The sequence below is a fragment of the Pygocentrus nattereri genome, chromosome 23 (genome assembly GCF_015220715.1).
Source record: "Pygocentrus nattereri isolate fPygNat1 chromosome 23, fPygNat1.pri, whole genome shotgun sequence".
In the NCBI taxonomy this organism is placed as follows: domain Eukaryota; kingdom Metazoa; phylum Chordata; class Actinopteri; order Characiformes; family Serrasalmidae; genus Pygocentrus; species Pygocentrus nattereri.
In genome coordinates, this window is record NC_051233.1 from 33,524,872 (window position 1) to 33,549,183 (window position 24,312).

General features: G+C 44.7%; 1 protein-coding gene across 1 annotated transcript; it reads left to right on the forward strand.

Moving 5' to 3' along the window:
* The first annotated feature begins 1,449 nt into the window (after positions 1-1,449).
* apool (apolipoprotein O-like) lies at positions 1,450-18,970 on the forward strand. The gene is made up of 9 exons (XM_017721905.2): positions 1,450-1,465; positions 5,655-5,756; positions 5,894-6,013; positions 8,934-8,988; positions 9,092-9,190; positions 11,996-12,087; positions 12,171-12,269; positions 13,837-15,550; positions 18,691-18,970. Exons 1-9 carry the CDS (start codon positions 1,454-1,456, stop codon positions 18,777-18,779), a joined length of 2,382 nt encoding a protein of 793 aa, XP_017577394.1. The 5' UTR covers positions 1,450-1,453; the 3' UTR covers positions 18,780-18,970.
* Positions 18,971-24,312: the final 5,342 nt, after the last annotated feature.

A 24,312-nucleotide genomic window follows, 5' to 3' on the forward strand; every position in this document is an offset into this window, starting at 1 on the left:
AGTCTGAAACTGTAGAACTACAGAGAGCAGCTATACGGTCAGTGGAGCTGATAGAGTGGACAGTGAGGGGAGAAACAAGGAGGTGGTCAGAATGTTATTCCTGATCGGAGAATATTGTGTTTATAAACTATATTTCCAAAAGTATTCACTCACTCATCCAAATCACTGAATCCAGGTGTTCCAGTCACTTCCATGGCCACAGGTGTATAAAGCCGAGCCCCTCGGCCTGCAGACTGCTTCTACAGACATTAGTGAAAGAATGGGTCGCTCTCAGGAGCTCAGTGAATTCCAGCGTGGTGCCGTGATCGGACGCCACCTGGGCAGCAAGTCCAGTCGTGAAATTTCCTCACTACTAAATATTCCACAGTCCACTGTCAGTGGGATTATAACAAAGTGGAAGCGATTGGGAACGACAGCAGCTCAGCCACGAAGTGGTCGGCCACGTAAAATGACAGAGCGGTCAGCGGATGCTGAGGGGCATAGTGCGCAGAGGTCGCCGACTTTCTGCAGAGTCCATCACTACAGACCTCCAAACTTCATGTGGCCTTCAGATCAGCTCAAGAACAGCGTAGAGAGCTTCATGGAATGGGTTTCCATGGCCGAGCAGCTGCATCCAAGCCTTACATCACCAAGCCCAGTGCAAAGCGTGGAATGCAGTGGTGTAAAGCGCCACCACTGGACTCTAGAGCAGTGGAGACGGGTTCTCTGGAGTGACCAATCACGCTTCTCCGTCTGGGAATCTGATGGACGAGTCTGGGTTTGGCGGTTGCCAGGAGACGGTACTTGTCTGACTGCATTGTGTAAAGTTTGATGTTTAAATAATTTAAATAATTTCCTGCTCCCAACTTGGTGGGAACAGTTTGGGGACGGCCCCTTCCTGCTCCAACATGACTGCACACCAGAGCACAAAGCAGGTCCATAAAGACACGGATGAGCCAGTTTGGTGTGGAAGAACTTGACTGGCCTGCACAGAGTCCTGACCTCAACCCCATAGAACACCTTTGGGATGAATTAGAGTGGAGACTGTGATCCAGGCCTTCTCGTCCAACATCAGTGTCTGACCTCACAAATGTGCTTCTGGAAGAACGGTCAAAAATTCCCATAAACACTCCTAACCTTTGTGGAAAGCCTTCCCAGAAGAGCTGAAGCTGTTACAGCTGCAAAGGGCATCTAATATTGAAGAGTAAAGAATTTGAGCTCTGCTTTACTGTAGAGAGGAAAGTCTCGTCTTGGTCCCCATTATTATGAATATGATGAGTTTTATTAAATGGAAGGTACATTTTGTTGATTTAAACATGAGGCTCTATAGCTGATTAATCACCATGTTCATTATTATTATTATTATTATTATTATTATTATTATTATTATTATTATTCCTGTCAGTGCTGAGTCTCTGAGCTCGTTTGTCCCCTGCTGCTCTCCGTAGAGACCTCAGCAGTGGGCGGAGCCGACATGGCGCTGAAGGTGAGTCCACCGCTGAGCTCCGCGCTGAACTGAAATCAGTCTAATAAATCTGACAAATAATAAAATAATCAACTAATGACGGACAGTGACGCGGCGCTCGCGCTCTGCGCGGCCTTTGCCTTTAAAGGCACGCGGCGGTGTGTTTGTGCACGCGACTCTTAAAGGGGCAAAACTCAGACACAGTTAACCCGATTAACCCGGTTTAACTGCATTTAACCCGGTTTAACTGCATTTAACGCGGTTTAACTGCATTCAACGCGGTTTAACTCACTCTCTGAGTTTAATGCTTCCACAGACTGAAGCAGCGCTGCGTTACGGCCTGACTGAGTAACTCAGTGAGTCGAACACGCAGAGCAGAGACAACAGACTCGGAGTCAGAGACGGACTCGGCCCTCAGTGCAGACACACCGCACAACTCACACCGCGCAACACACCGCACAACACAGGCAACACACTGCACAACTCACACCGCACAACTCACACCGCGCAACACACCGCACAACACAGGCAACACACTGCACAACTCACACTGCACAACTCACACCGCGCAACACAGGCAACACACCGCACAACTCACACTGCACAACACAGGCAACACAGTGCACAACTCACACCGCACAACACAGGCAACACAGTGCACAGCTCACACCGCACAACACAGGCAACACACTGCACAACACAGGCAACACAGTGCACAACTCACACCGCACAACACAGGCAACACACTGCACAACACAGGCAACACACTGCACAACTCACACCGCACAACTCACACCGCGCAACACACCGCACAACACAGGCAACACACTGCACAACTCACACTGCACAACTCACACCGCGCAACACAGGCAACACACCGCACAACTCACACTGCACAACACAGGCAACACAGTGCACAACTCACACCGCACAACACAGGCAACACAGTGCACAGCTCACACCGCACAACACAGGCAACACACTGCACAACACAGGCAACACAGTGCACAACTCACACCGCACAACACAGGCAACACACTGCACAACACAGGCAACACATTGCACAACTCACACTGTACAACACAGGCAACACACTGCACAACACACACTGCACAACACAGGCAACACACTGCACAACTCACACTGCACAACACACTGCACAATTCACACTGCACAACACAGGCAACACACTGCACAACTCACACCACACAACACAGGCAACACACCGCACAACTCACACCACACAACACAGGCAACACACCGCACAACTCGCACCGCGCAACACAGGCAACACACCGCACAACTCACACTGCACAACTCGCACCGCGCAACACAGGCAACACACCGCACAACTCACACCGCGCAACACAGGCAACACACCGCACAGCTCACACTGCACAACACAGGCAACACACCGCACAACTCACACCGCACAACACAGGCAACACACCGCACAACTCACACCGCACAACACAGGCAACACACTGCACAACACAGGCAACACACCGCACAACTCACACCGCACAACACAGGCAACACACTGCACAACTCACACCGCACAACACAGGCAACACACCGCACAGCTCACACCGCACAACACAGGCAACACACCGCACAACTCACACCGCACAACACAGGCAACACACCGCACAACTCACACCGCACAACACAGGCAACACACCGCACAACTCACACCGCACAACACAGACAACACACCGCACAGCTCACACCGCACAACACAGGCAACACACCGCACAACTCACACCGCACAACACAGGCAACACACCGCACAACTCACACCGCACAACACAGGCAACACACTGCACAACTCACACCACACAACACAGGCAACACAGTGCACAACTCACACCGCACAACACAGGCAACACAGTGCACAGCTCACACCGCACAACACAGGCAACACACTGCACAACACAGGCAACACAGTGCACAACTCACACCGCACAACACAGGCAACACACTGCACAACACAGGCAACACACTGCACAACTCACACTGCACAACACAGGCAACACACTGCACAACACACACTGCACAACACAGGCAACACACTGCACAACTCACACTGCACAACACACTGCACAATTCACACTGCACAACACAGGCAACACACTGCACAACTCACACCACACAACACAGGCAACACACCGCACAACTCACACCACACAACACAGGCAACACACCGCACAACTCGCACCGCGCAACACAGGCAACACACCGCACAACTCACACTGCACAACTCGCACCGCGCAACACAGGCAACACACCGCACAACTCACACCGCGCAACACAGGCAACACACCGCACAGCTCACACTGCACAACACAGGCAACACACCGCACAACTCACACCGCACAACACAGGCAACACACCGCACAACACAGGCAACACACTGCACAACACAGGCAACACACCGCACAGCTCACACTGCACAACACAGGCAACACACTGCACAACTCACACCGCACAACACAGACAACACACCGCACAGCTCACACCGCACAACACAGGCAACACACTGCACAACTCACACCGCACAACACAGGCAACACACCGCACAACTCACACCGCACAACACAGGCAACACACTGCACAACTCACACCGCACAACACAGGCAACACACCGCACAGCTCACACCGCACAACACAGGCAACACACCGCACAGCTCACACCGCGCAACACAGGCAACACACTGCACAACTCACACCGCGCAACACAGGCAACACACAGCACAACACAGGCAACACACAGCACAACTCACACTGCACAACACAGGCAACACACCGCACAACTAACACTGCACAACACAGGCAACACACTGCACAACTCACACCACACAACACAGGCAACACACCGCACAACTCACACCGCACAACACACCGCACAGCTCACACTGCACAACACAGGCAACACACTGCACAACACACACCGCGCAACACACCGCACAACACAGGCAACACACCGCACAACTCACACCGCACAACACAGGCAACACACCGCACAGCTCACACCGCACAACACAGGCAACACACCGCACAACTCACACCGCACAACACAGGCAACACACTGCACAACTCACACCACACAACACAGGCAACACACCGCACAACTCACACCGCACAACACAGGCAACACACTGCACAACTCACACTGCACAACACAGGCAACACACTGCACAACTCACTGCACAACACAGGCAACACACTGCACAACTCACACCACACAACACAGGCAACACAGTGCACAACTCACACCGCACAACACAGGCAACACACTGCACAACTCACACTGCACAACACAGGCAACACACTGCACAACTCACACCGCACAACACAGGCAACACAGTGCACAACTCACACCGCACAACACAGGCAACACACTGCACAACTCACACTGCACAACAGAGACAACACACTGCACAACTCACACTGCACAACAGAGACAACACACCGCACAACTCACACCGCACAACACAGGCAACACACTGCACAACTCACACTGCACAACACAGGCAACACACCGCACAACTCGCACCGTACAACACAGGCAACACACTGCACACCTCGCTCAACACACACTGCAGTCTCACAGAGCAGAAGTGTGTATTAGAAAACTCTCACACTAATAACAGTAACTCCTGTTTTACATGTGTGACACCTTTTAAACTGAGTTTACAGAGTGGATTAAAAACATTAAAATTATGGAGGAAAACTGTAATAAAAGAGAAACTACAGAGCCCCCCTCATGACATCCCGTATAAACAAAAATAATGTGGGTTAGTAAGGTGTGGAAATTAGATAATTAAGCCTTGATTACAGCTTAATATGACATGATAATCATAATAGATAAAAGATAGAAAAATAACTCTTATATAGAAAAATAACTCTTATCCAGCACGACTTACAATCAGATCATTTTACACAGGTGGGTGAAGGTGGTGTTAGGAGTCTTGCCCAAGGACTCTTCTCGTTGTAGTGTAGGGGGCTTATCCAGGTGGGGATTGAACCCCAGTCTACAGCGTAGAAGGCAGAGGTGTTACCCACTACACTATACCAGCTGCCTTAGACCTATATCTGTTATAAAAAGAGCGCTACAAATAAAACTGAACCCGAGTTTCTGCTAAACTAACACTCCGAATCATGGCAGTGCACCACATTAGAGAACATTTAGATAATTCATGTTTTTCAGGTGGTGAAGTTGACGGCATTGCCGGCTGCTGTGGGACTGGCCTCATTTCGAGTTTACGCTATGACTGAGGAGAAGACAGATGAGCACATATCTCCACGAGAGGTGATACACACTGGCCTGTGCATTACCATGTCTATTGACCACAACAATGGGCAGTTGATTGTGTAGAAATGAGCCAGACTGTTTTATTCTTTAGGCCTTTACCCTCTGTATCTTAATTCTGTTGATATTTCCTGTAGTTGTCTGTCTATAATCCGGAGGCTCCGGTGACGCAGTATGTGGACGAGCAGCCAGGACGCCTGCAGGCCGGACTGGGCCGAATGAGAGTGGGGCTTCAGCCTTACGTCAGAGCAGTGCAGGTACCTGAGAATGTCTAATGAACTTAAATGTGTAAAGGGACGGCGGGGAGGTGGAGCCACGTGCAGACATGAAAACCTGAGAGAAAGAGTGATCAATGGGTTTATTGGGGCGCTGGACTGTGAGTTTGAAACATTGCAGTTGAGGTGACCCAGAGCCAGTGCCCATGTTTCCGCTGCGCCACTGAGGATCACAGGCGACTACGGGCAAAACACCTCGAGGGAGGGGAAAAGAAGAGGCGGAAACACGGCGAAAGGCAAACGAAACGTGCTCAAACAAACGCTGAACCAGAAAGGCGAAACGAAAGAGAACGGGAAAATAAAAAACACTTCCACTCCAAGAACGAAGGGAAGACAGACTTTGCTTCAGTTGTTTGCTCTCAGTGGTAACAAACACTTCTTCTGTTTCTTTGAGCCGTCTGTAGCTCAAGAACCTTTCTTTCTTTAAGTAGCTTTGGGACAGTTTCTTTTCTCAGCCCTCTTCTCTGTTTTTTTAGTTTGGGACAGTTTCTTTTCTCAGCCCTCTTCTCTGTTTTTTTAGTTTGGGACAGTTTCTTTTCTCAGCCCTCTTCTCTGTTTTTTTAGTTTGGGACAGTTTCTTTTCTCAGCCCTCTTCTCTGTTTTTTTAGTTTGGGACAGTTTCTTTTCTCAGCCCTCTTCTCTGTTTTTTTAGTTTGGGACAGTTTCTTTTCTCAGCCCTCTTCTCTGTTTTTTTAGTTTGGGGCAGTTTCTTTTCTCAGCCCTCTTCTCTGTTTTTTTAGTTTGGGACAGTTTCTTTTCTCAGCCCTCTTCTCTGTTTTTTTAGTTTGGGGCAATTTCTTTTCTCAGCCCTCTTCTCTGTTTTTTTAGTTTGGGGCAGTTTCTTTTCTCAGCCCTCTTTTACGACTCTCAGTACCGTACCAGTCATCCCTGTACAAAGGTGTGACGAACGCCTCTGTTTGCCAGGCCTTAAGTAGAGGAGTCCGCAGCTGTGTTGAGTTGGGCCTAATCAGCCTGAGGACTTCTGGGAATTGGAGTTCCCTGAAGGTAAGGCCTCATGCAGCCATCGCCCTCTGCTGGCAGCTGGTGGCGCAGGCTGGAAACCCTGCCACCGTCGCTCTCTGCTGGCAGCTGGTGGCGCAGGCTGGACAGGCTGCCGGCGTTGCCCTCTGCTGGCAGCAGGCAGGGCCGGCTGAACCCTTACAAAATGTCCTTTATGAGTGCTGTAATAATCCAATAACTGCAGAAAATCAGATTTTGTCAGTAATCCAATCAACACGTTTACCTGCACTTGAAATCAGATAATGGGGAAACTCCAGGTCCACAGGAGTCAGACGGTAATCAGATTTCTGCTTTACAACCAGCCAATAAACCCACAGACGGAGACGTGACATCGCACAGTTTTACCTGAAAATGTGAATAAAAATCGTCTAGAAGATGAAGAATATTTAAATCCGTCATTTCATCAAGCATGTAGTCGGTTTAAGCGCCTAAGGTTTAAGTGTTTTGCGGCGTCTCACGGCAACGCTGCTTGCTCATTTCTGGTACGGCAGTCTGTTATCACACATGTGCAGAGAAAGAAATCAGAGTAAGAGTTCACATGCACTGAGAAATCTTATTACTGAGCTAAAGTTCAGGACCTTTATCAGATTTCTTAATCAGATTTCCAGATCGGAGTGTGCTGTGTGCTGTTTACATGACCGTTTGGATGATCAGATAACTGCAGGAGTCCGACTATGACCGGATTATTGAGACGGTCTGTGTTTCGGTAAGAATGGTAGACTCCTTTCATGTGGCACCAAATGAGCTGCGCAAACTGCTACTTAAAACAGAATAACATTCATGTGGATGGAAAAGAGTAAAAATGCTGGATTTCTGGTGGGAATTTGTGGAAGCTGATCAAACAGAGAAAGGAAGTTCAGTTTCTTTCGTTTGCCTGCCGTGAAGAAGGAACCTGGCAAAGTGACGCAAACCTGGTGCCAAAATGGAAAAACCGGAAAGGTCAGCTTCAGTTTCACAAGTGAAAATGGCCCAAATCTGAAGTGCAGCCGCCGGAGTCAGCCTGTTCTTTGCTGTTCACACAACACAAATTAATACACAAATTAATAGAACATACAAACAGATTTGGGTCACTTTCACCTGCAGTGAATGTAACCAAAATCTTGCTCAATTAAAAGTGAAATATAGGCCAAAAATATATTTAAGTGAAAGTCAAAAAGTATCCACATTGAAAAGTTGAGTACAAATATTAATTATATTTCCAAGACCTTCAAAAGACCTTCAGTATTAGGACTGATGTGATCAGGAAATCTTAGCTGTTGATTAATTTATCGTTGCTGTCGGAACAAAACCTAATATTTTCATTTTTGTTGTTTTTCAGTTTTTGAGATAATTTGAAAATACCTGTTGTTCTTTACATGGTGTGTAAATTTTGTGATGAAGGAACTAAAAGAAACGACTCAAAATGACTTAGAAAGACGCCGGGTTCCATTGACTTACATTGAAAATAAAGTATGTTTTTTCCTTCTCCTGTAGAGTTACCATTATGGAGATCTGATAACAGCCATAAAAATATATAAAACCTTAACCATAAGGCACATAAATAATTGCAATTAAATTGTCATTTATTATACACTGTATGCAGATTTTAAAGTACCACAATTAAGTGGCCAAATTGGCTTATTATTTATTTTGCTTCCAAGCTTTTGATACTTATATTAAAATATTTACTTTTTTTAGTAAAACTACAGGTATTCCCTTTCAACAGTGCTTAATAGTACAGCTGTACTCAAATGTACTTTTGAGTACTGTTGAAACCGAATACTTAGTATACTTATAATACTTTAACTTTAATTCTGACACTAAACTTCATCATTTTTTTGATTAAATGTGTTATTAATTTGTCAGTTGTTGAACTTTCTAAGCTGATCTGTTCTTTTAACAGGATGCCTGCACTTCAGTCAAAGTTGGAGTCATGTCTCTGTACCAAGCTGGTCAAGGTGAGGCTTAACTGTGTCTGTGAAGGGTGATGGATCTGGGAGTGGAGCAAGGTGGGTCTTTCTTTAATGTGACTTTTGACCCTTGACCTTCTGGCTGTGTCAGACACGTACGAGTTCCTGAGAGACCCGCCCCCTGGCTTCCTGCCAAGAGTTGGTGTCATCACTGTGTCCGGCTTGGCTGGCCTCGTCCTGGCACGCAAGGGTGAGACATGACCCTACACTGACCGCACTGATCTTCCCCCGGAAATCGAATTTGCCATGTTCTTTGAACAACCCACCAGTTTTAATATTCACGGTCATTAGAATTTCTTAATTTAAAACATTGTATCTTGTCTCTCCATATTTAAAGCACATAAGATGCGGAGTATGATGTGTTATAAGGATGTTTTTCCACTAAAACATGCGAAAAACAAGAACTGGTCCGCAGAGGAAGCAACTGAACCTATTTAATCAACCTGGCGCCAAGTACAAGTTATAACTTAAAATCTACACACAGACTGTAGCAGGTGTACGTTCTGCCATGAAACAATGGGTTTAAACAGCTGGTCCATTTGAGCGACGGGAAAACGAAACACGGCTCGGTTTGCATTTCGGTTCCGACATAGAAAAGATCACAGGTTCACACAACAAGTCACACAACACAGGCAGTAACACAGCCCTGAGACCAGTTTTGTGTCCGGCGCTGAGATTTTTTTCTACCGTGTCGTTCCAAAACCTGGTGGGCGACTCTGTTCAAGTACACAAGCCAACTGCATGCAGAGCTACAAGAGCAGATCCGTCAGTGCTCAGGCTGCGTGTGACGCTGACCTCATTACCATACAATGCATAACACAATATAACAGCTAACATCACCGCCTGTCATTCACATAGCGATTAACTAACTAGTGTAACTGAGGACTTAAAGACTTTAAGTATAAACTTACGCAAACCTGGTGCAGCCCAGTCCAGCAGCCAGTTGCGCCAGCAGGTTCCATCGTAAGTTGGGGTGTAAAGTCCATCCTAACGTTGAGAGTAGTTGGTTTAAAACTAGTGAAGCAGCTGCAGCTTCCCTAACGTTACTGACCGTTCATTGATTAAGTGCCAGTAAAATGTGTATGAGATCCCAGTTTAAACATCGAAAAAATCCAGCAGTAAAATGGAATAAACACACGTAGAGACGGACGCTTTGAGGACACCACTTTTGAAAACACCGCTTTATTGTAAAATACTCTTTTTTGAAATATTGGTGGTTTGACCTTACGCAAGGTCAATGTGGTTTAATAAAAGAGAGAAATGCGAACGATTTCACCGAAATTCTTTTAAACCAACTACTCAACATTAGGATGGACTTTACACCCCAACTCACGATGGAACTTGCTGGTGCAACTGGCTGCTGGATTGGGCTGCAGTAGGTTTGCGTAACTTTGGGCGTGAAGTCTTTGTTAAGTCCTCAGTTACACTAGTTAGTTTCAAACCATTGGTTGCACCACAAATCCATAAGTAATGACTTAACTAGTAACAGCTAACCAATGTCTACAATGCTTTAACGTGACGATAACGATGTTCAGAACCAATCAGTAAACCTGCTGCCATGGAAACACGACGGCAGCTTGCGTTGACTTTTTCAGTGGACAAAAGTGTCCAGCCTAGAGGAGAACAGTGTACGAGTTAAACTGAATGAATCGAATTGTCTGCAGCTGCTGTCTGATTATTCTTTAATGTTTCCCTGAGACAAACAAACACGCCGGTGTCTGGCTGAGCGACACAGCAGCAGCCTCACTGAGCCAGAGCTGTGGGTGTTCAGCTTCATGCTCAGTTTAAACCAGGGCCATTCACAGCACAGCGTTTAGAGATTTTAGCTAATTTTAACAAAAGAGTCATGTTTTTGGTCTTGTTGTGCTGTGTACGTTGTTTCTGATGGTTTCCCCGTCCTGGGTGTCAAAATTTAGTAGCTACTAAACTCAACGTTAAAGCTAGTTTGTGGTGCAGCTCGTTCTGATTTAGTAACTTACGTTACAACTACCCTACGTTTGAACTTATGCTCAGCTGGTGCCACTGGACGCTGGCTTGCTGTTTATCTTGGCTACACTAGATCACGTGTTGAGTCAAACGTAGCTTCTATTTTGTCCATTTGAGAGTGTAAACTGACAGATTGTCTATGTTGTTTGCTACATTTCACCACTAGAGTGCTTTTCTGTGCTCACACTTAGTGAACTCTACAAAATAGTGAATCTTAAATCGGCGCATCTGGTTTACGTTCTGGTGCAACGACTGATGTGATGTCATAGTGCTTAGTGACTTTATGCTCACCGGCGAAAAGTAAATAAATCCTTAAGGTGTCGTTGGCTTGGTTACCACAGACAGTGTTGAAGAACTTTGAAGAACCAGGCCGACTTGGAGTGGCAATGTTAGTTGTTGTTTCAACAACCAGGTCCGGATGATGAAGAAGGTGGCTGTGCCTGTTCGTTGCGTTCTTTATTTTAACGGCTCTTCCATCGCAAAGACTTTGTTTCATTTGTTCCTCCAATGCTGTAAAAGCTGAAGTGGGCCAACTGGAAAGAGGACGGTGTCCGTTGTCCACAATTTTTCCCCTGTGAGTTTCTTCACTGCAGGTTCACCCTGTTCATTTGATTAGCGCCACCATGTGGAGGGACGAAGTAGTGAATCTGGTAAATCAAATGTCAGGGTAGTCCATTTAGAGCATTTACAGCACAGGCATGTTTCAATTAATAAATCGATATTTGGCGCCAGTGTCTTCTTAATGGATTGCAAAAGAAAGTGATATGATATTTTATAAATACATGAAACTGTTCCCTTTGGTATGGGACAGATGACCAGTGGACATAACCAGTCCCAAATATTTTCTGCCATGAAAAAAGGGCTGGTGCCAGTTCTGTAGTGCAGCTTATTGCTTGAGACATAAAAAATGACTTATTTTCTCATCTTTGACCTTCACAGTCACAGCATTATCACATGGTTGGTCTGTGTGTGTGTGTGTGTGTGTGTGTGTGTGTGTGTGTGTGTTCAGGCTCTCGGATAAAGAGAATAGGTGTTCCTCTGGCTTTCACAGCTGTTGGTACTGCTGTGTGTTACCCCACACAGACAGTGGGAGTTCTAAAGGTAGCGTAAGTGTTCATATCATTAGTCTGTTTTATCTCATCCTGTTTAAAGTGTATTTACTGTATATTATCTTCTCTTCATAGTTTACGGGTAAGAAGGTGTATTCTGCCAGTTCAGTGGTTGCCTCAGTGTTAAAATCCAAACCCAAAGCAGATGTCACTGTTCCTCCTGCAACCCTAGAGGTACCACAGGCAAATACACAGACACAAACACACATCCATGGACAACAAACTCACAGCTGAGTCCTTGTCATTTTTCTAACCGTAGTTCTGTAGGAATATATCTGTTCAAAATAACATCGATAAAATAAAATAAATCAGAATGAAAAAACAACTGTTTCAACTATATATATATATATAACCTTTTAGAATTTTCTATATTTCCATAAATTTGACTTAAAACTTCATCAGACATTCTCACAAGTCCTAATAGTAGATAAAGAGAACCAAATTAAACAAAGGAGGCAAAAATGTAGACGGTCATTTATTTGTTGTTCCATCAATGATGGCAAGCCATCCTGGCCCAGGTGCAACAAACAAGGCCCAAACCATGATACTACCACCACCATGTTTCCCAAATGGGATAAGGTTTTTATGCTGGTGTTTTCCTTTCTCAACACATAACACTTCTCATTCAAACCTAAACTATCTATTTTGGTCTCATCCGTCCAAAAAACCCTGTTCCAGTGTTCTCCTTAGCTCATTTTTGCCTTGATACACTTCCATAAAAATGTTGTGAAGATCTAAAGGGGATTACAAACTTTCAAGCACCACTGTGTGTGTGTGTGTGTGTGTGTGTGTGTATATATATATATATATATATATATATATATATATATATATATATATATACATATATATATACATACACACACACACACACACACACTTATACAGCACTACAGCACAGTTCACCAGCTTTGGGGCAGGTTAAGTTCAGAATTGCTGATGTGTTGGACAAACCAGGGCGTACCCTCTGTGGTTTTCAGTTATTTTCTTCTTTTCATTGCTGCAGGTCATCACCTAGTGTAACACTCTAAAAGAACAACAAACCCTTTGGGGGTTTTTACCAGGAGAGCAACAAAAAAAATCAGACATAAATATAACTTATAATTTGATTAAGAATAACTTGGTGCTACTGATGTAAATCTTTGATCCTGACAAATCTCAGGAGATCGGGATTTGCAGAAAATATTATTTATTTGAAGAAAGAGCGCTCTGTCCAGTTCTGCTTCAAACCCAGTCTAAACAGCAAGTTAGACACACAACACTTATTCTCCAAGTCTCTCCATCCCCCAGGACCCTTGGTGTGTAGCTTAAGTGTCTAAAGCTGGGTCAACAGAGAAGGTTGTTGACTACTGTTTGTTTTTGTGAAGCTGAAAGTTGATCAGGAACCCTGACTTAGTTAAATGTGCTTTGTGAAACAAGCTCCTGGATTGATCCTGAAAATACACCCATTTTCCTCATGAAGGGCTTGTTGATTAGTGATGAGTCAGAAACAGGCAAGCACATTAATATGTGCATTGCAGAGGTACTTGAGCACCAGGATTGGGAAGAACTGGGAAACATTGGATTACAATGATAGAATGTTAAGGAGCACAGCCACATCCCAAATATATATGCTTACTACACCTGGAGTGCCTCGAAACTATAGGCCAGTTAATAAACTGTAGAGGTATTGTTTTAGAAATGTGTAAATACTTCCTCCTCAAAAATACAGAAGTTTTTACATTTTTTGTCTTCTTTTTAGCCTGTCACTCCAAACTTTGACCTAGAAGTTAAGGCTCTTCTTGAACCTGAGCCAGTTGAGGCTGCTGAAGGCCAAGGAGCAACTTCAGACACTCCTTCCACCACAGCTGAGATGATTCCCACCCTTACAGAAAGCGTAGCACCAGAACCAGAACTTGCAGTTGTGGCTGATGTTGCAGAGTCAGATGTTGTCTGTTTGCCAGAAACTGAAACCACCCCAGTTATTACCTTTGAAGATGTTGCCCCATTAGCAGATGTTGCCCTTGAACCTGATGATGCACCAGAAAATCTTATCACTTTGCCTGAGAGTGAACCAGGAATTGATGCTTCTCTATCAGAACTTGCCCCAACTGTCAAAGTTGCTTCATTGCCTGATGTACCACAAGAAGATGCTCCTGTATCACAGGTTTCCCCAACTGCTGATGTTCCCCAACCACCTGATTTTGCCCTAGAAGAAGTTACCCCAGAAACAGAGATATCTGCTGAGGTTGCCTCAACTGTATACACTACCCCTATGAACGAGGTTACATCAGAGATGACAGAAGTGATGGTTGCAAAGCTTGTCCCCTTGTTTGATGTTACCTCAGAGGAAGAAGCTACTCCTGTGAATGAGGTTATACCAGGAGAGGATGTTTCAGCTGCTGAAGTTGCCCCGCTGTCTGATGTTACCCAGGAAGAGGTCGGCCCTACATGTGGAGTCGCATTAGCAGAGGATGCTCTAGTTGCACAAGTTGCCCCACTACCTGATGTTGCCCCAGATGTTGCCCCAATAGAGCTTCCTCCAATTCCTGAAGTTTCCCCAGTCGCAGAGGTTGTCACTGTATCAGAAGTGGATGCTGCCTCAGAACTTGATCTCGTTGTAGAAACTTCTCCAGTAGTTGAAGTTGCCTTTCTCCCTGATGTTGCCCCAGAAGAGACTCCTCCAGCCAAGGTTACCCTAGAGGTAGAAGTTTTCTCAGCAGAAGTTGCTCCAGCTGTAGACACCACCTCTAGCATTGTGGAATTGGCAGCAGTTGATGAAACTTTGTCTGAATCTGTTAAACCGCTAGCTGAACCAACCCCAGAGGCAGAGGTCATTCTTCTGGCCGCTCAGCTACAATCTGAACCTGAAGCTGCCCTTGAACTTACACATGCTGCTGAAACTGTCCCTGATTTTGAGGTTGGCCCTGAAGCTGTTGTGGAAGCTGCCCTTCAGCCTACCAATTTTGTAATATCTGAGCTGGTGCCAGAGGAAGAGGCCACACCAGTAATCCCTCTGCCAGTTGAAGAGCCCACCCTTTCTGCATTGCTCCCTGAAGAAAAGGACATTCCACCTTCTCCTCCCCCAGCTGAACCCACTCTCTCACCCACTGCTTTAGAGGCAGCCACACCCCTGCCTCCTATTGTTGAAGAAACTGGTCCCCTGACTCCTTCTGTTGAAGAAGCCACACCTGGTCCTTCAACCACAGATGAGAACACATCCATTACTGATGTCTTAGACAAGGCCCCGCGGACTCTTGCTGTTGGGCTAGAAACCACGTCCTCTTCACCTGCAGAGACCATCCCACCTACACATGCTGAAGATGAGACCCCACGCCTTCCATCTGCCACAGAGGACACCGCATTGCTTCCTCCTGCTGTAGATGACGGCAAACCACCTCCAGCTGCTGTAGAGGAGACCAAACCCCCTGCTGAGGTAGAAGAGGTCCCTGCCTTAAAGTCACCCGCAATGAAAGGTGAGAATGGGTGACTGATGGTAAATATGATGTAGCAGCTGTAAATACGAACGTGCCTTTCACACATTTGATAAGGTCATTGCACCCTCATCGCACGAGTGATTGAGGCATGAGATGACACACACAACAAAGTGTCAGTATGAGTGGAGTGTGGTTTGTGGTCTGGACTGATTGACGCTGGTCCTGCTATCTTCTCAGTAAGAGAAAACATGTTCATCTGAGTTTTAAAACATTCTGCATGGTTAATATGTAAACAAGCAATTAGGAGTGGTTTGGTGTGAAATGCTCTGTTCTAGAGAAACTTGCAGAGTCAGTATTGACTCAAACTAGATGCATCATATGCCTCTAATGCATGGGACATTTATTATGGTTTTGAGAAGGCTTGGGTCTAGAATGCATCTTTTTTATAGTTTCTTTAATTCATTCTTGACAAAGAGGTAGACATTCTGACCCCTGGTTCCTTTTGCCACCGCTGTAAAGACATTTGTGCTGGTAAATTTCTCTAATAATTTTAACAATTAATCATTTCACATCAAACCACTCTGAAGACTGTTTGTTTACTCTCATATCATTTCATTTATGCAGACATGTTGAAAAATAGGTGGAATCCCACTCTTTAAAATGAAGCTTCATGACAGCAGAGCAGAAGTAGCGTTTCTCTTTTGACAAAGTAAGAGTGCTCGGCAAGATCCTGATCAATAAAGTTGACAGGTTACATCAGTGAGCACTAGTGCAACCTGCACAAAAGACACAGACAGGCGGCTGTGTCCTGCAGGGGCATCGTCAGCCACTAGGGGGCTTCCAAAGCTTATTAAACAAGACTGATTTGTGAGTAAGACTAGATGAAATCGTAGGCCAAAAGACAAAAAGACATTCCTGTTATGATTAAAATAATAATTCATTAGTGCATGAAGACTTATTAAGTGAATAATGCTGTAAAAGAGTGGTTCTAGGGTGCCACTGCTTATTAATTAGCTGATTAACTCAACCAGGGTGGGAAAAACACTAAGACCTCGTTTAAACCCCTCCCAGTACAACTGAAACAACTCCCAGTACAACCAAACACCTCCCAGTACAACTGAAACACATCCCAGTACAACCAAGCACCTCCCAGTACAACCAAACACCTCCCAGTACAACTGAAACACATCCCAGTACAACCAAACACCTCCCAGTACAACCAAACACCTCCCAGTGCAACTGAAACACCTCCCAGTGCAACTGAAACCCCTCCCAGTACAACCGAAACACCTCCCAGTACAACCGAAACACCTCCCAGTACAACTGAAACACCTCCCAGTACAACCAAAACCCCTCCCAGTGCAACCAAAACCCCTCCCAGTGTAACGAAACCCCTCCCAGTGCAACCGAAACACCTCCCAGTACAACTGAAACCTCTCCCAGTACAATTGAAACCCCTCCCAGTACAACTGAAACCCCTCCCAGTGCAACCGAAACCTCTTCTAGTGCAACCAAAACACCTCCCAGTACAACTGAAACCTCTTCCAATGCAACCGAAACACCTCCCAGTACAACTGAAACCCCTACCAGTACAACTGAAACCTCTTTCAGTGCAACCGAAACACCTCCCAGTACAACTGAAACACCTCCCAGTACAACCGAAACACCTCCCAATACAACCGAAAACTCAGTACAACCGAAAACTCTTCCAGTGCAACCGAAACCCCTCCCAGTGCAAACTTGAACACCTCCCAGTACAACTGAAACCCCTACCAGTACAACTGAAACCTCTTTCAGTGCAACCGAAACACCTCCCAGTACAACTGAAACACCTCCCAGTACAACCGAAACACCTCCCAATACAACCGAAAACTCAGTACAACCGAAAACTCTTCCAGTGCAACCGAAACCCCTCCCAGTGCAAACTTGAACACCTCCCAGTACAACTGAAACCCCTCCCAGTGCAAACTTGAACACCTCCCAGTACAACTGAAACCCCTCCCAGTGCAACCGAAACCTCTTCTAGTGCAACCAAAACACCTCCCAGTACAACTGAAACCTCTTCCAATGCAACCGAAACCTCTTCTAGTGCAAACTTGAACACCTCCCAGTACAACTGAAACCCCTCCCAGTACAATTGAAACCCCTCCCAGTACAACTGAAACCCCTCCCAGTGCAACCGAAACCTCTTCTAGTGCAACCAAAACACCTCCCAGTACAACTGAAACCTCTTCTAGTGCAACCAAAACACCTCCCAGTACAACTGAAACCTCTTCTAGTGCAAACTTGAACACCTCCCAGTACAACTGAAACCCCTCCCAGTACAATTGAAACCCCTCCCAGTACAACTGAAACCCCTCCCAGTGCAACCGAAACCTCTTCTAGTGCAACCAAAACACCTCCCAGTACAACCGAAACCTCTTCTAGTGCAACCAAAACACCTCCCAGTACAACTGAAACCTCTTCTAGTGCAACCAAAACACCTCCCAGTACAACTGAAACCTCTTCTAGTGCAACCAAAACACCTCCCAGTACAACTGAAACCTCTTCCAATGCAACCGAAACCCATCCCAGTAGAACTAAAACACCTCCCAGTTCCACCAAACACCTCCCAGTACAACTGAAACCTCTTCTAGTGCAACCGAAACCCCTCCCAGTACAACTGAAACTCCTCCCAGTGCAACCAAATCTCCTCCCCCATGCAGTGCGTCACAGAGCGCGTGATCTACATCTGCGAGGAAGATAATATGGGGGGCTGCACATGTTTGGGAACCAGACTAAACAAAATGCTTAACAGCAACATGGACCGTGCAAAACAAACTACAAAGAGGCTGAATGATAAACAACTGATAATTGGCTCCTGCGTAATTAGTGAATTTGCATATTCCCTCCCACACAACAATCGGATGCCAGTCTGAGTAACTGGAGACACATGACTACCAAATATAAACATGTAGCCGAAATCTTAAAGAATACGATTCAGATTCGCGGGAAGTGACCAGGTGTAAATGGGGTCTAACGTGTAAAGCGGGACCTTGACTGAGAGCTACTGCCCCCCAATCTCCGCGGTTTTAGGAAGGGTTTTGGTGAAACGGGTCTTCATTCTGATATCATGTTTCTGTGTTTACTCACGTCTCTTATTCCATGTAGTTTTCTCTGGTTGTGGTTGATTTTTACAGGGAAACCTCGGTTTGTTCCTGACCCATCCTTAGTGGACCACGGGCAGGCCCATCCTGAGGATGCAGACATGTACAGCACCCGCGGATAAACGGAAGAAACGAACGGCCAAGCAACTGGAATGAATGGGAAGAAAGGATGAAGGGGTGGATGGAAGGAAAGAACAATGAAAATTCTTATGGTTTCATCTGCACCATGAGGGCAGAGAGACAGGAAAGGGGGGGCATTTGGGAGGAATCTGAGCAAAGTCTCTCTCTCTCTCTCTCTCTCTCTCTCTCTCTCTCTCTCTCTCTCTCTCTCTCTCTCTCTCTCTCTCTCTCTCTCTCTCCCTCTCTCTCTCTCTCTCTCTCTTTCATTCTCACTCTCTCTCTCTCTCTCTCTCTCTCTCTCTCTCTGTCTCTCTGTCTCTCTCTCTCTCTCTCTCTCTCTCTCTCTCTCTGTCTCTCTGTCTCTCTCTCTCTCTCTCTCTCTCTCTCTCTCTGTCTCTCTCTCTCACTCTCTCTCTCTCTCTCTCTCTCTCTCTCTCTCTCTCTCTCTCTGTCTCTCTCTCTCTCTCTCTCTCTCTCTCTCTCACTCTCTCTCTCTCTCCCTCTCTCTCTCTCTCTCTCTTTCATTCTCACTCTCTCTCTCTCTCTCTCTCTGTCTCTCTCTCTCACTCTCTCTCTCTCTCTCTCTCTCTCTCTCACTCTCTCTCTCTCTCCCTCTCTCTCTCTCTCTCTCTTTCATTCTCACTCTCTCTCTCTCTCTCTCTCTCTCTCTCTCTCTCTCTCTCTCTCTCTCTCTCTCTCTCTCTCTCTCTCCCTCTCTCTCTCTCACTTGTACCTGTAGCTATTCTCTTATACCTCGTCTTTTCCAGTGTTACACTACAGGGTCAACTGTTTACACACATATACGCACAACACAGACCAACTTTAAGGGCCCATATCATATCATCTGTTTTGATATGAATGAGTTTTGTAAACATTAGTAAAGTTTCAAAAATGTACCTTTCACTCCTAAAGCCCTGCAGTCTACACGGGGAAACTAAGCTGCAAACAAGGCAAAAAGCAAGGCATATTCACACGTCTTCTAAAGGATTAACAGAGGTTAGAAAACAGTCAAGTCAAAATTAATTTGGACTGTTTTTAGTACAAAAACCACACATTTGTAACAAGTGAATCTCAGGAAAAAATAAAACACAAGCAAAATGTAAAATATGGGCCCTTTAAAATCGTACATATAGGAAAACACACTTCTATTGCCGGAATACCTCTTTGTTTTTTGGACAAATGTGTTAGAAGGGAATCCTGCGCTCTTCTAAAATGTCTCTCTATGTAGCATCTTCACATGTGCCTCTCTGACCTCAGTTCCTCTTGCAACTGAAAATCTGCTCAGTGCTGTTTTATTCTGTGAAAACGTTCTATACACTGACACGTACATGACAGACATCTACTGATGTTTATTGTTTGTGTTTATTCTGTCTGTTCACTTAAAGGAGGGAATCACAACGAATGACAGACAAGAAAACACAAAAAGCCACGTAAAGTGAAATTCAGGTTGGATTGAAACTCTTGTTGGGAAATGTGTGGCTGAAGAATCTCAAAGGGTTTTAAAACATGCCTGAAGTTCACTTCATTAACTGAAAGGCATCTTGCATGGACTTGTAATATCAGTCATGTGGTGATTGTTGCTGTTTTAAGCTGCACTATGTCAGTTTTGGGGATTTGGAGACCTCTCTGGTGAAAATGTGCAATTGCACATAACATGGAGATCATTTTATAATGGGGTGGGCTTTAGCTTCTTCATCCAGCTGGACGAACCTCACGTTTCTGTGATGTTGACGTGTAAAACAAAGTTCCTCAAATCCAGTCCAGACGTAAAGACGTATGACATGGTCCAAAAAACTCTCGGCCCTGCGCCCCTGAACATGAAATTATTATTTCTGGCTTTACAGCCTGTTTTTATTCTCCTCACTTGGTAGCACTGACCCTGAATCTTACACAGAGCAGCTCTCATCAATCAATCTGGATGAGTTTAGTGCATCAATTTTTTGGTGTCACACAAATCAGCTGATTCAATTTAGTTCAATGCAATTCTAAATGTTTGAAAACTTTAAAATGAAAACTAAAAAGGCAACTTTAAAAGTGCTCAACTCACTGAAAAACTTTTGTCCGCAAATTTCTGCTTCCTCAAATGTCACAACAACAAAAAAAGCAAAGGACTTTTATTTTGACATGCTTTTACATAAAGAGAGGCCAGAGTACTGCATCATAAAAAAGACCCCTAGTGGTGACCTTCATGGTGCAATGCCGGGGTCAGAAGCCCTTCAGAAACGTAGTAAAAATGTGTTTGAGTCGTGGCTAAAACGGTTCAGTTGACCATGTCAGGTGTTCTGACATCAGGGGAACCATGAAAATGTGGAATTATTCATATAATGTTTGTTTATATAACCTCAAGTTTAAGGACAAAGGTTTCTATTGGTATCTAAGGAGATGCCTGTTTAATTTAAAATAATAATAACTGAAACAGGCGATTAAAAGTTTTGATAACACTCAGTATATTGAAGATATCAAATGCACATAGATATAAATGCAAATATATATCTGCAGATATAAAACACACTTTCTTTTTCAGTAAGATTTTTTAAATGACATTTTGAAAACCATTTGTTACATTTACTAAATCAGTACCAGTATTTTGTTCATATGAATACACGTGATAAACACCCATGAATTTAGGGTGATCATTAAAATGATATATTTATATAGTATATATATATAAAATAACGCACCTTCCACTTTTCATTCAAAGTGAACAGATATGATGAACACAAACATCAGAATATTCGTCATGTCAGAAATTCTTTTTGACTGCCGCTGTATTTAAAACTGGAGCCCAACCTTTGCCGTTTCTTACACAATGTGAAAGTTGTTATTTACACATTTTCTAATTTTCTAAATGAAAGCTGAGCCATTTTACTGAGGTCCGGATCGTCGGGACCCTCTTTCAGCCTCACTGTCTGCCTTTGTGCCAAACATTTGAACTATGTGCATTTCCAGCCTCGTGCTGCAGGAAACAGCTCTGGGTTTCTGTTTTTACTACTGTGCTCTGCTGAAAATGGGAATCAACAAATATTTTCATAGAAATATTAGTCAGTATTGTACAAAAGTACAGTGTTCTCTGCCATACTTGCCCACTGGGCAGTGGGTTGGTCTCCAAACCTTCATCTAATATCTGCTCCAGTGTTGTCCAGTCGCCTGGACGCTGCTTTTGAGTGCAGTCTTTAAGCTGTACGACAGATTGTTACACCACTTAGGTCAAAATTTTGACATTATTAGAAACGCCATAAAGAGCCCGGTTTGAAGAGTCCAGATGATAAAGCTTTCAGTATTTCAAGACATAAATGTACAGTTTTCATGCAAACAGACAATCTTCACGTTTCAAATCTGTGATTTTCATCTTTCGTCTTCATATCAGATTCAGTTCCTGGTTAAATGTTTCTAGACCAAACTACAGCGTTCAGAGTGATATTTCACATTTCACCCGTTTTTCCGTCTGTCTGTGTGACGCTGAGTAACTGCCACCGTGGCTGAGAAAGAATGGGTTAAACCGTACGTTTACACAGGGCTGGGCAATATGACGGTTTATCAGTATCGTGATAAATTGTTATGATATTCTTTTCTGAACATATCATCGATATCAATGCTTGAACACTGACCCACTACATGTTTCATTAAACTGGATTCAGTGCCAAATATTTAATAAGATCATTTTGTTGACGGTCTTTGGTCATAATTTTTAAAAATGTAACACTACTTGCCCTTTTTCTCAGTTCCAGCTGATCAGATGTGTGAAAAAATAAATATCGTGACATTGTTTATCATGAAAATAACCTGAAGTATTGCGTTATTTTTGCCATATCGCCCACCTCTTTACATTCGCATTTACTTTAGTATATCATACCAAAGATTAAAGCAATTTAGCACATATTTCATGTTGAAGTTTTGTACTATTTTGTCCTGTAGAGCGTGAAACTGAAATGTCTGAAATGTGGCAGGTCATGACTTTATTGAGACGGGAAGGCCTGAGATTATTCCAGTGTGCAGTACAGCCACAGCTCTTATTTGAAATAAAGGAACTGTTCAATCATTTTTGTCCAGTCAGTTCTTGAGCAGCATGTAAAATGTATTGTAACGTCCATAATCACCACAGGTTGTGTTCTGGGCAAAGAATGGAACTGTCCATTTTAACGAAGTCGTGGGCTGGAGGTCAGGGAACCAGCCCTGTGACCGGAAGGCTGCTGGTTGGTTCCCCAGAGCCAACAGCACATGATTGAGTTGTCCTTGAGCAAGACACCTAACCCCCAACTGCTCCCCGGGTGCTGTGGATAGGGCTGCCCACCGCTCCGGGCAAGTGTGCTCACTGCCCCCTAGTGTGTCTTCACTAATGTGAATGTGCTGTTTTACTGCACGGATGGATTAAATGCGGAGGTGAAATTTCCCAATTGTGGGACTAATAAGGGTCACTTAATAATAATAATAATAATAATATATAAATATTACCCTTTCTATTTCTTAAACTGAAAGCAAACAACTTTCAGAAATCATATTTAGAAGAATTACAATTTTACAGAAGTCAAACTAAAAGCCGGAGCGAACACTGAAAGCATGTTTTTCCTGCATTCCTGGTCCCTGAAAAGCTTTAAACATGCTCATTTTAGAAGCTTCTACAGTTTGTCATTCGCTCTTGAAGTTGCCAAATGTGACCAACTTGGTAATGTGACCAACTTCAGTCCAGCTTTTCTGGACTGAAGACCTGCAGCCACACCATCTCTTTAAGGACAAGACTGAAGACCCTTGTTTGGAACAAAACCGTAGGACAAGGGTACTGAGCCCTGGTTCTGGAGACCTATCACTCTGTAGAGATCCATCACTCGTCCAACACGCCTGATTCAGGTAACAAAGGCCTCCGAAGGTGTCGAAATATTGGAGCTGCAGGTGTTGGATCAGAACAGAGTAGTAGATCTCCAGGACCAGGACTGAGGAACCCCATCAGTTTCCTTTGAATGATTATCTAATAAAGCATAACAAATATTTTTTTAGAACTGTATGTGCAAGCTGAGAACCGCTGAGGAACCTTTTTAAAGGTGCTGAGGTCAGAGGAGAATGGGCAGACTGGTTCCAGATGATAGAAAGGCAGCAGGAACTCAAATAACCAGCACCTTGTTGAAAGTCTGCCATGAAGAATTAAGGCAGTTCTGAAGGTAAAAGGGGGTCCAGCCTTTCACTAGTACCTAATAAAGTGGCCGGTGTGTATGTAACGCAGATGATGGTAAGATTCTGCCAAATTTGGGGGGAAAAAAGTTTTTTGGGTACTATTTTTTCTTTACAACTCCCTGCATGTACCTCTTCGCTCTGATACCCGAGACGCTGTTTTGTGACAGTTTTGTTCTAAAGTTAGAAACTGTTACTCCAGGATTGCCTCAGTGTTTCCTCTCAAAACCGCATCTCAACTGAGGTCAAAGCTGCAGGCTAATGTGCTTTTGTAGTTACTAGCCTGTGGCTACAGCTGCTTAGCACGGCTAACGTCAGTGTTGCGCCCGATTCATTTCCCCCTCAGATCCACGCTCCCTTTTGACAGGTCAG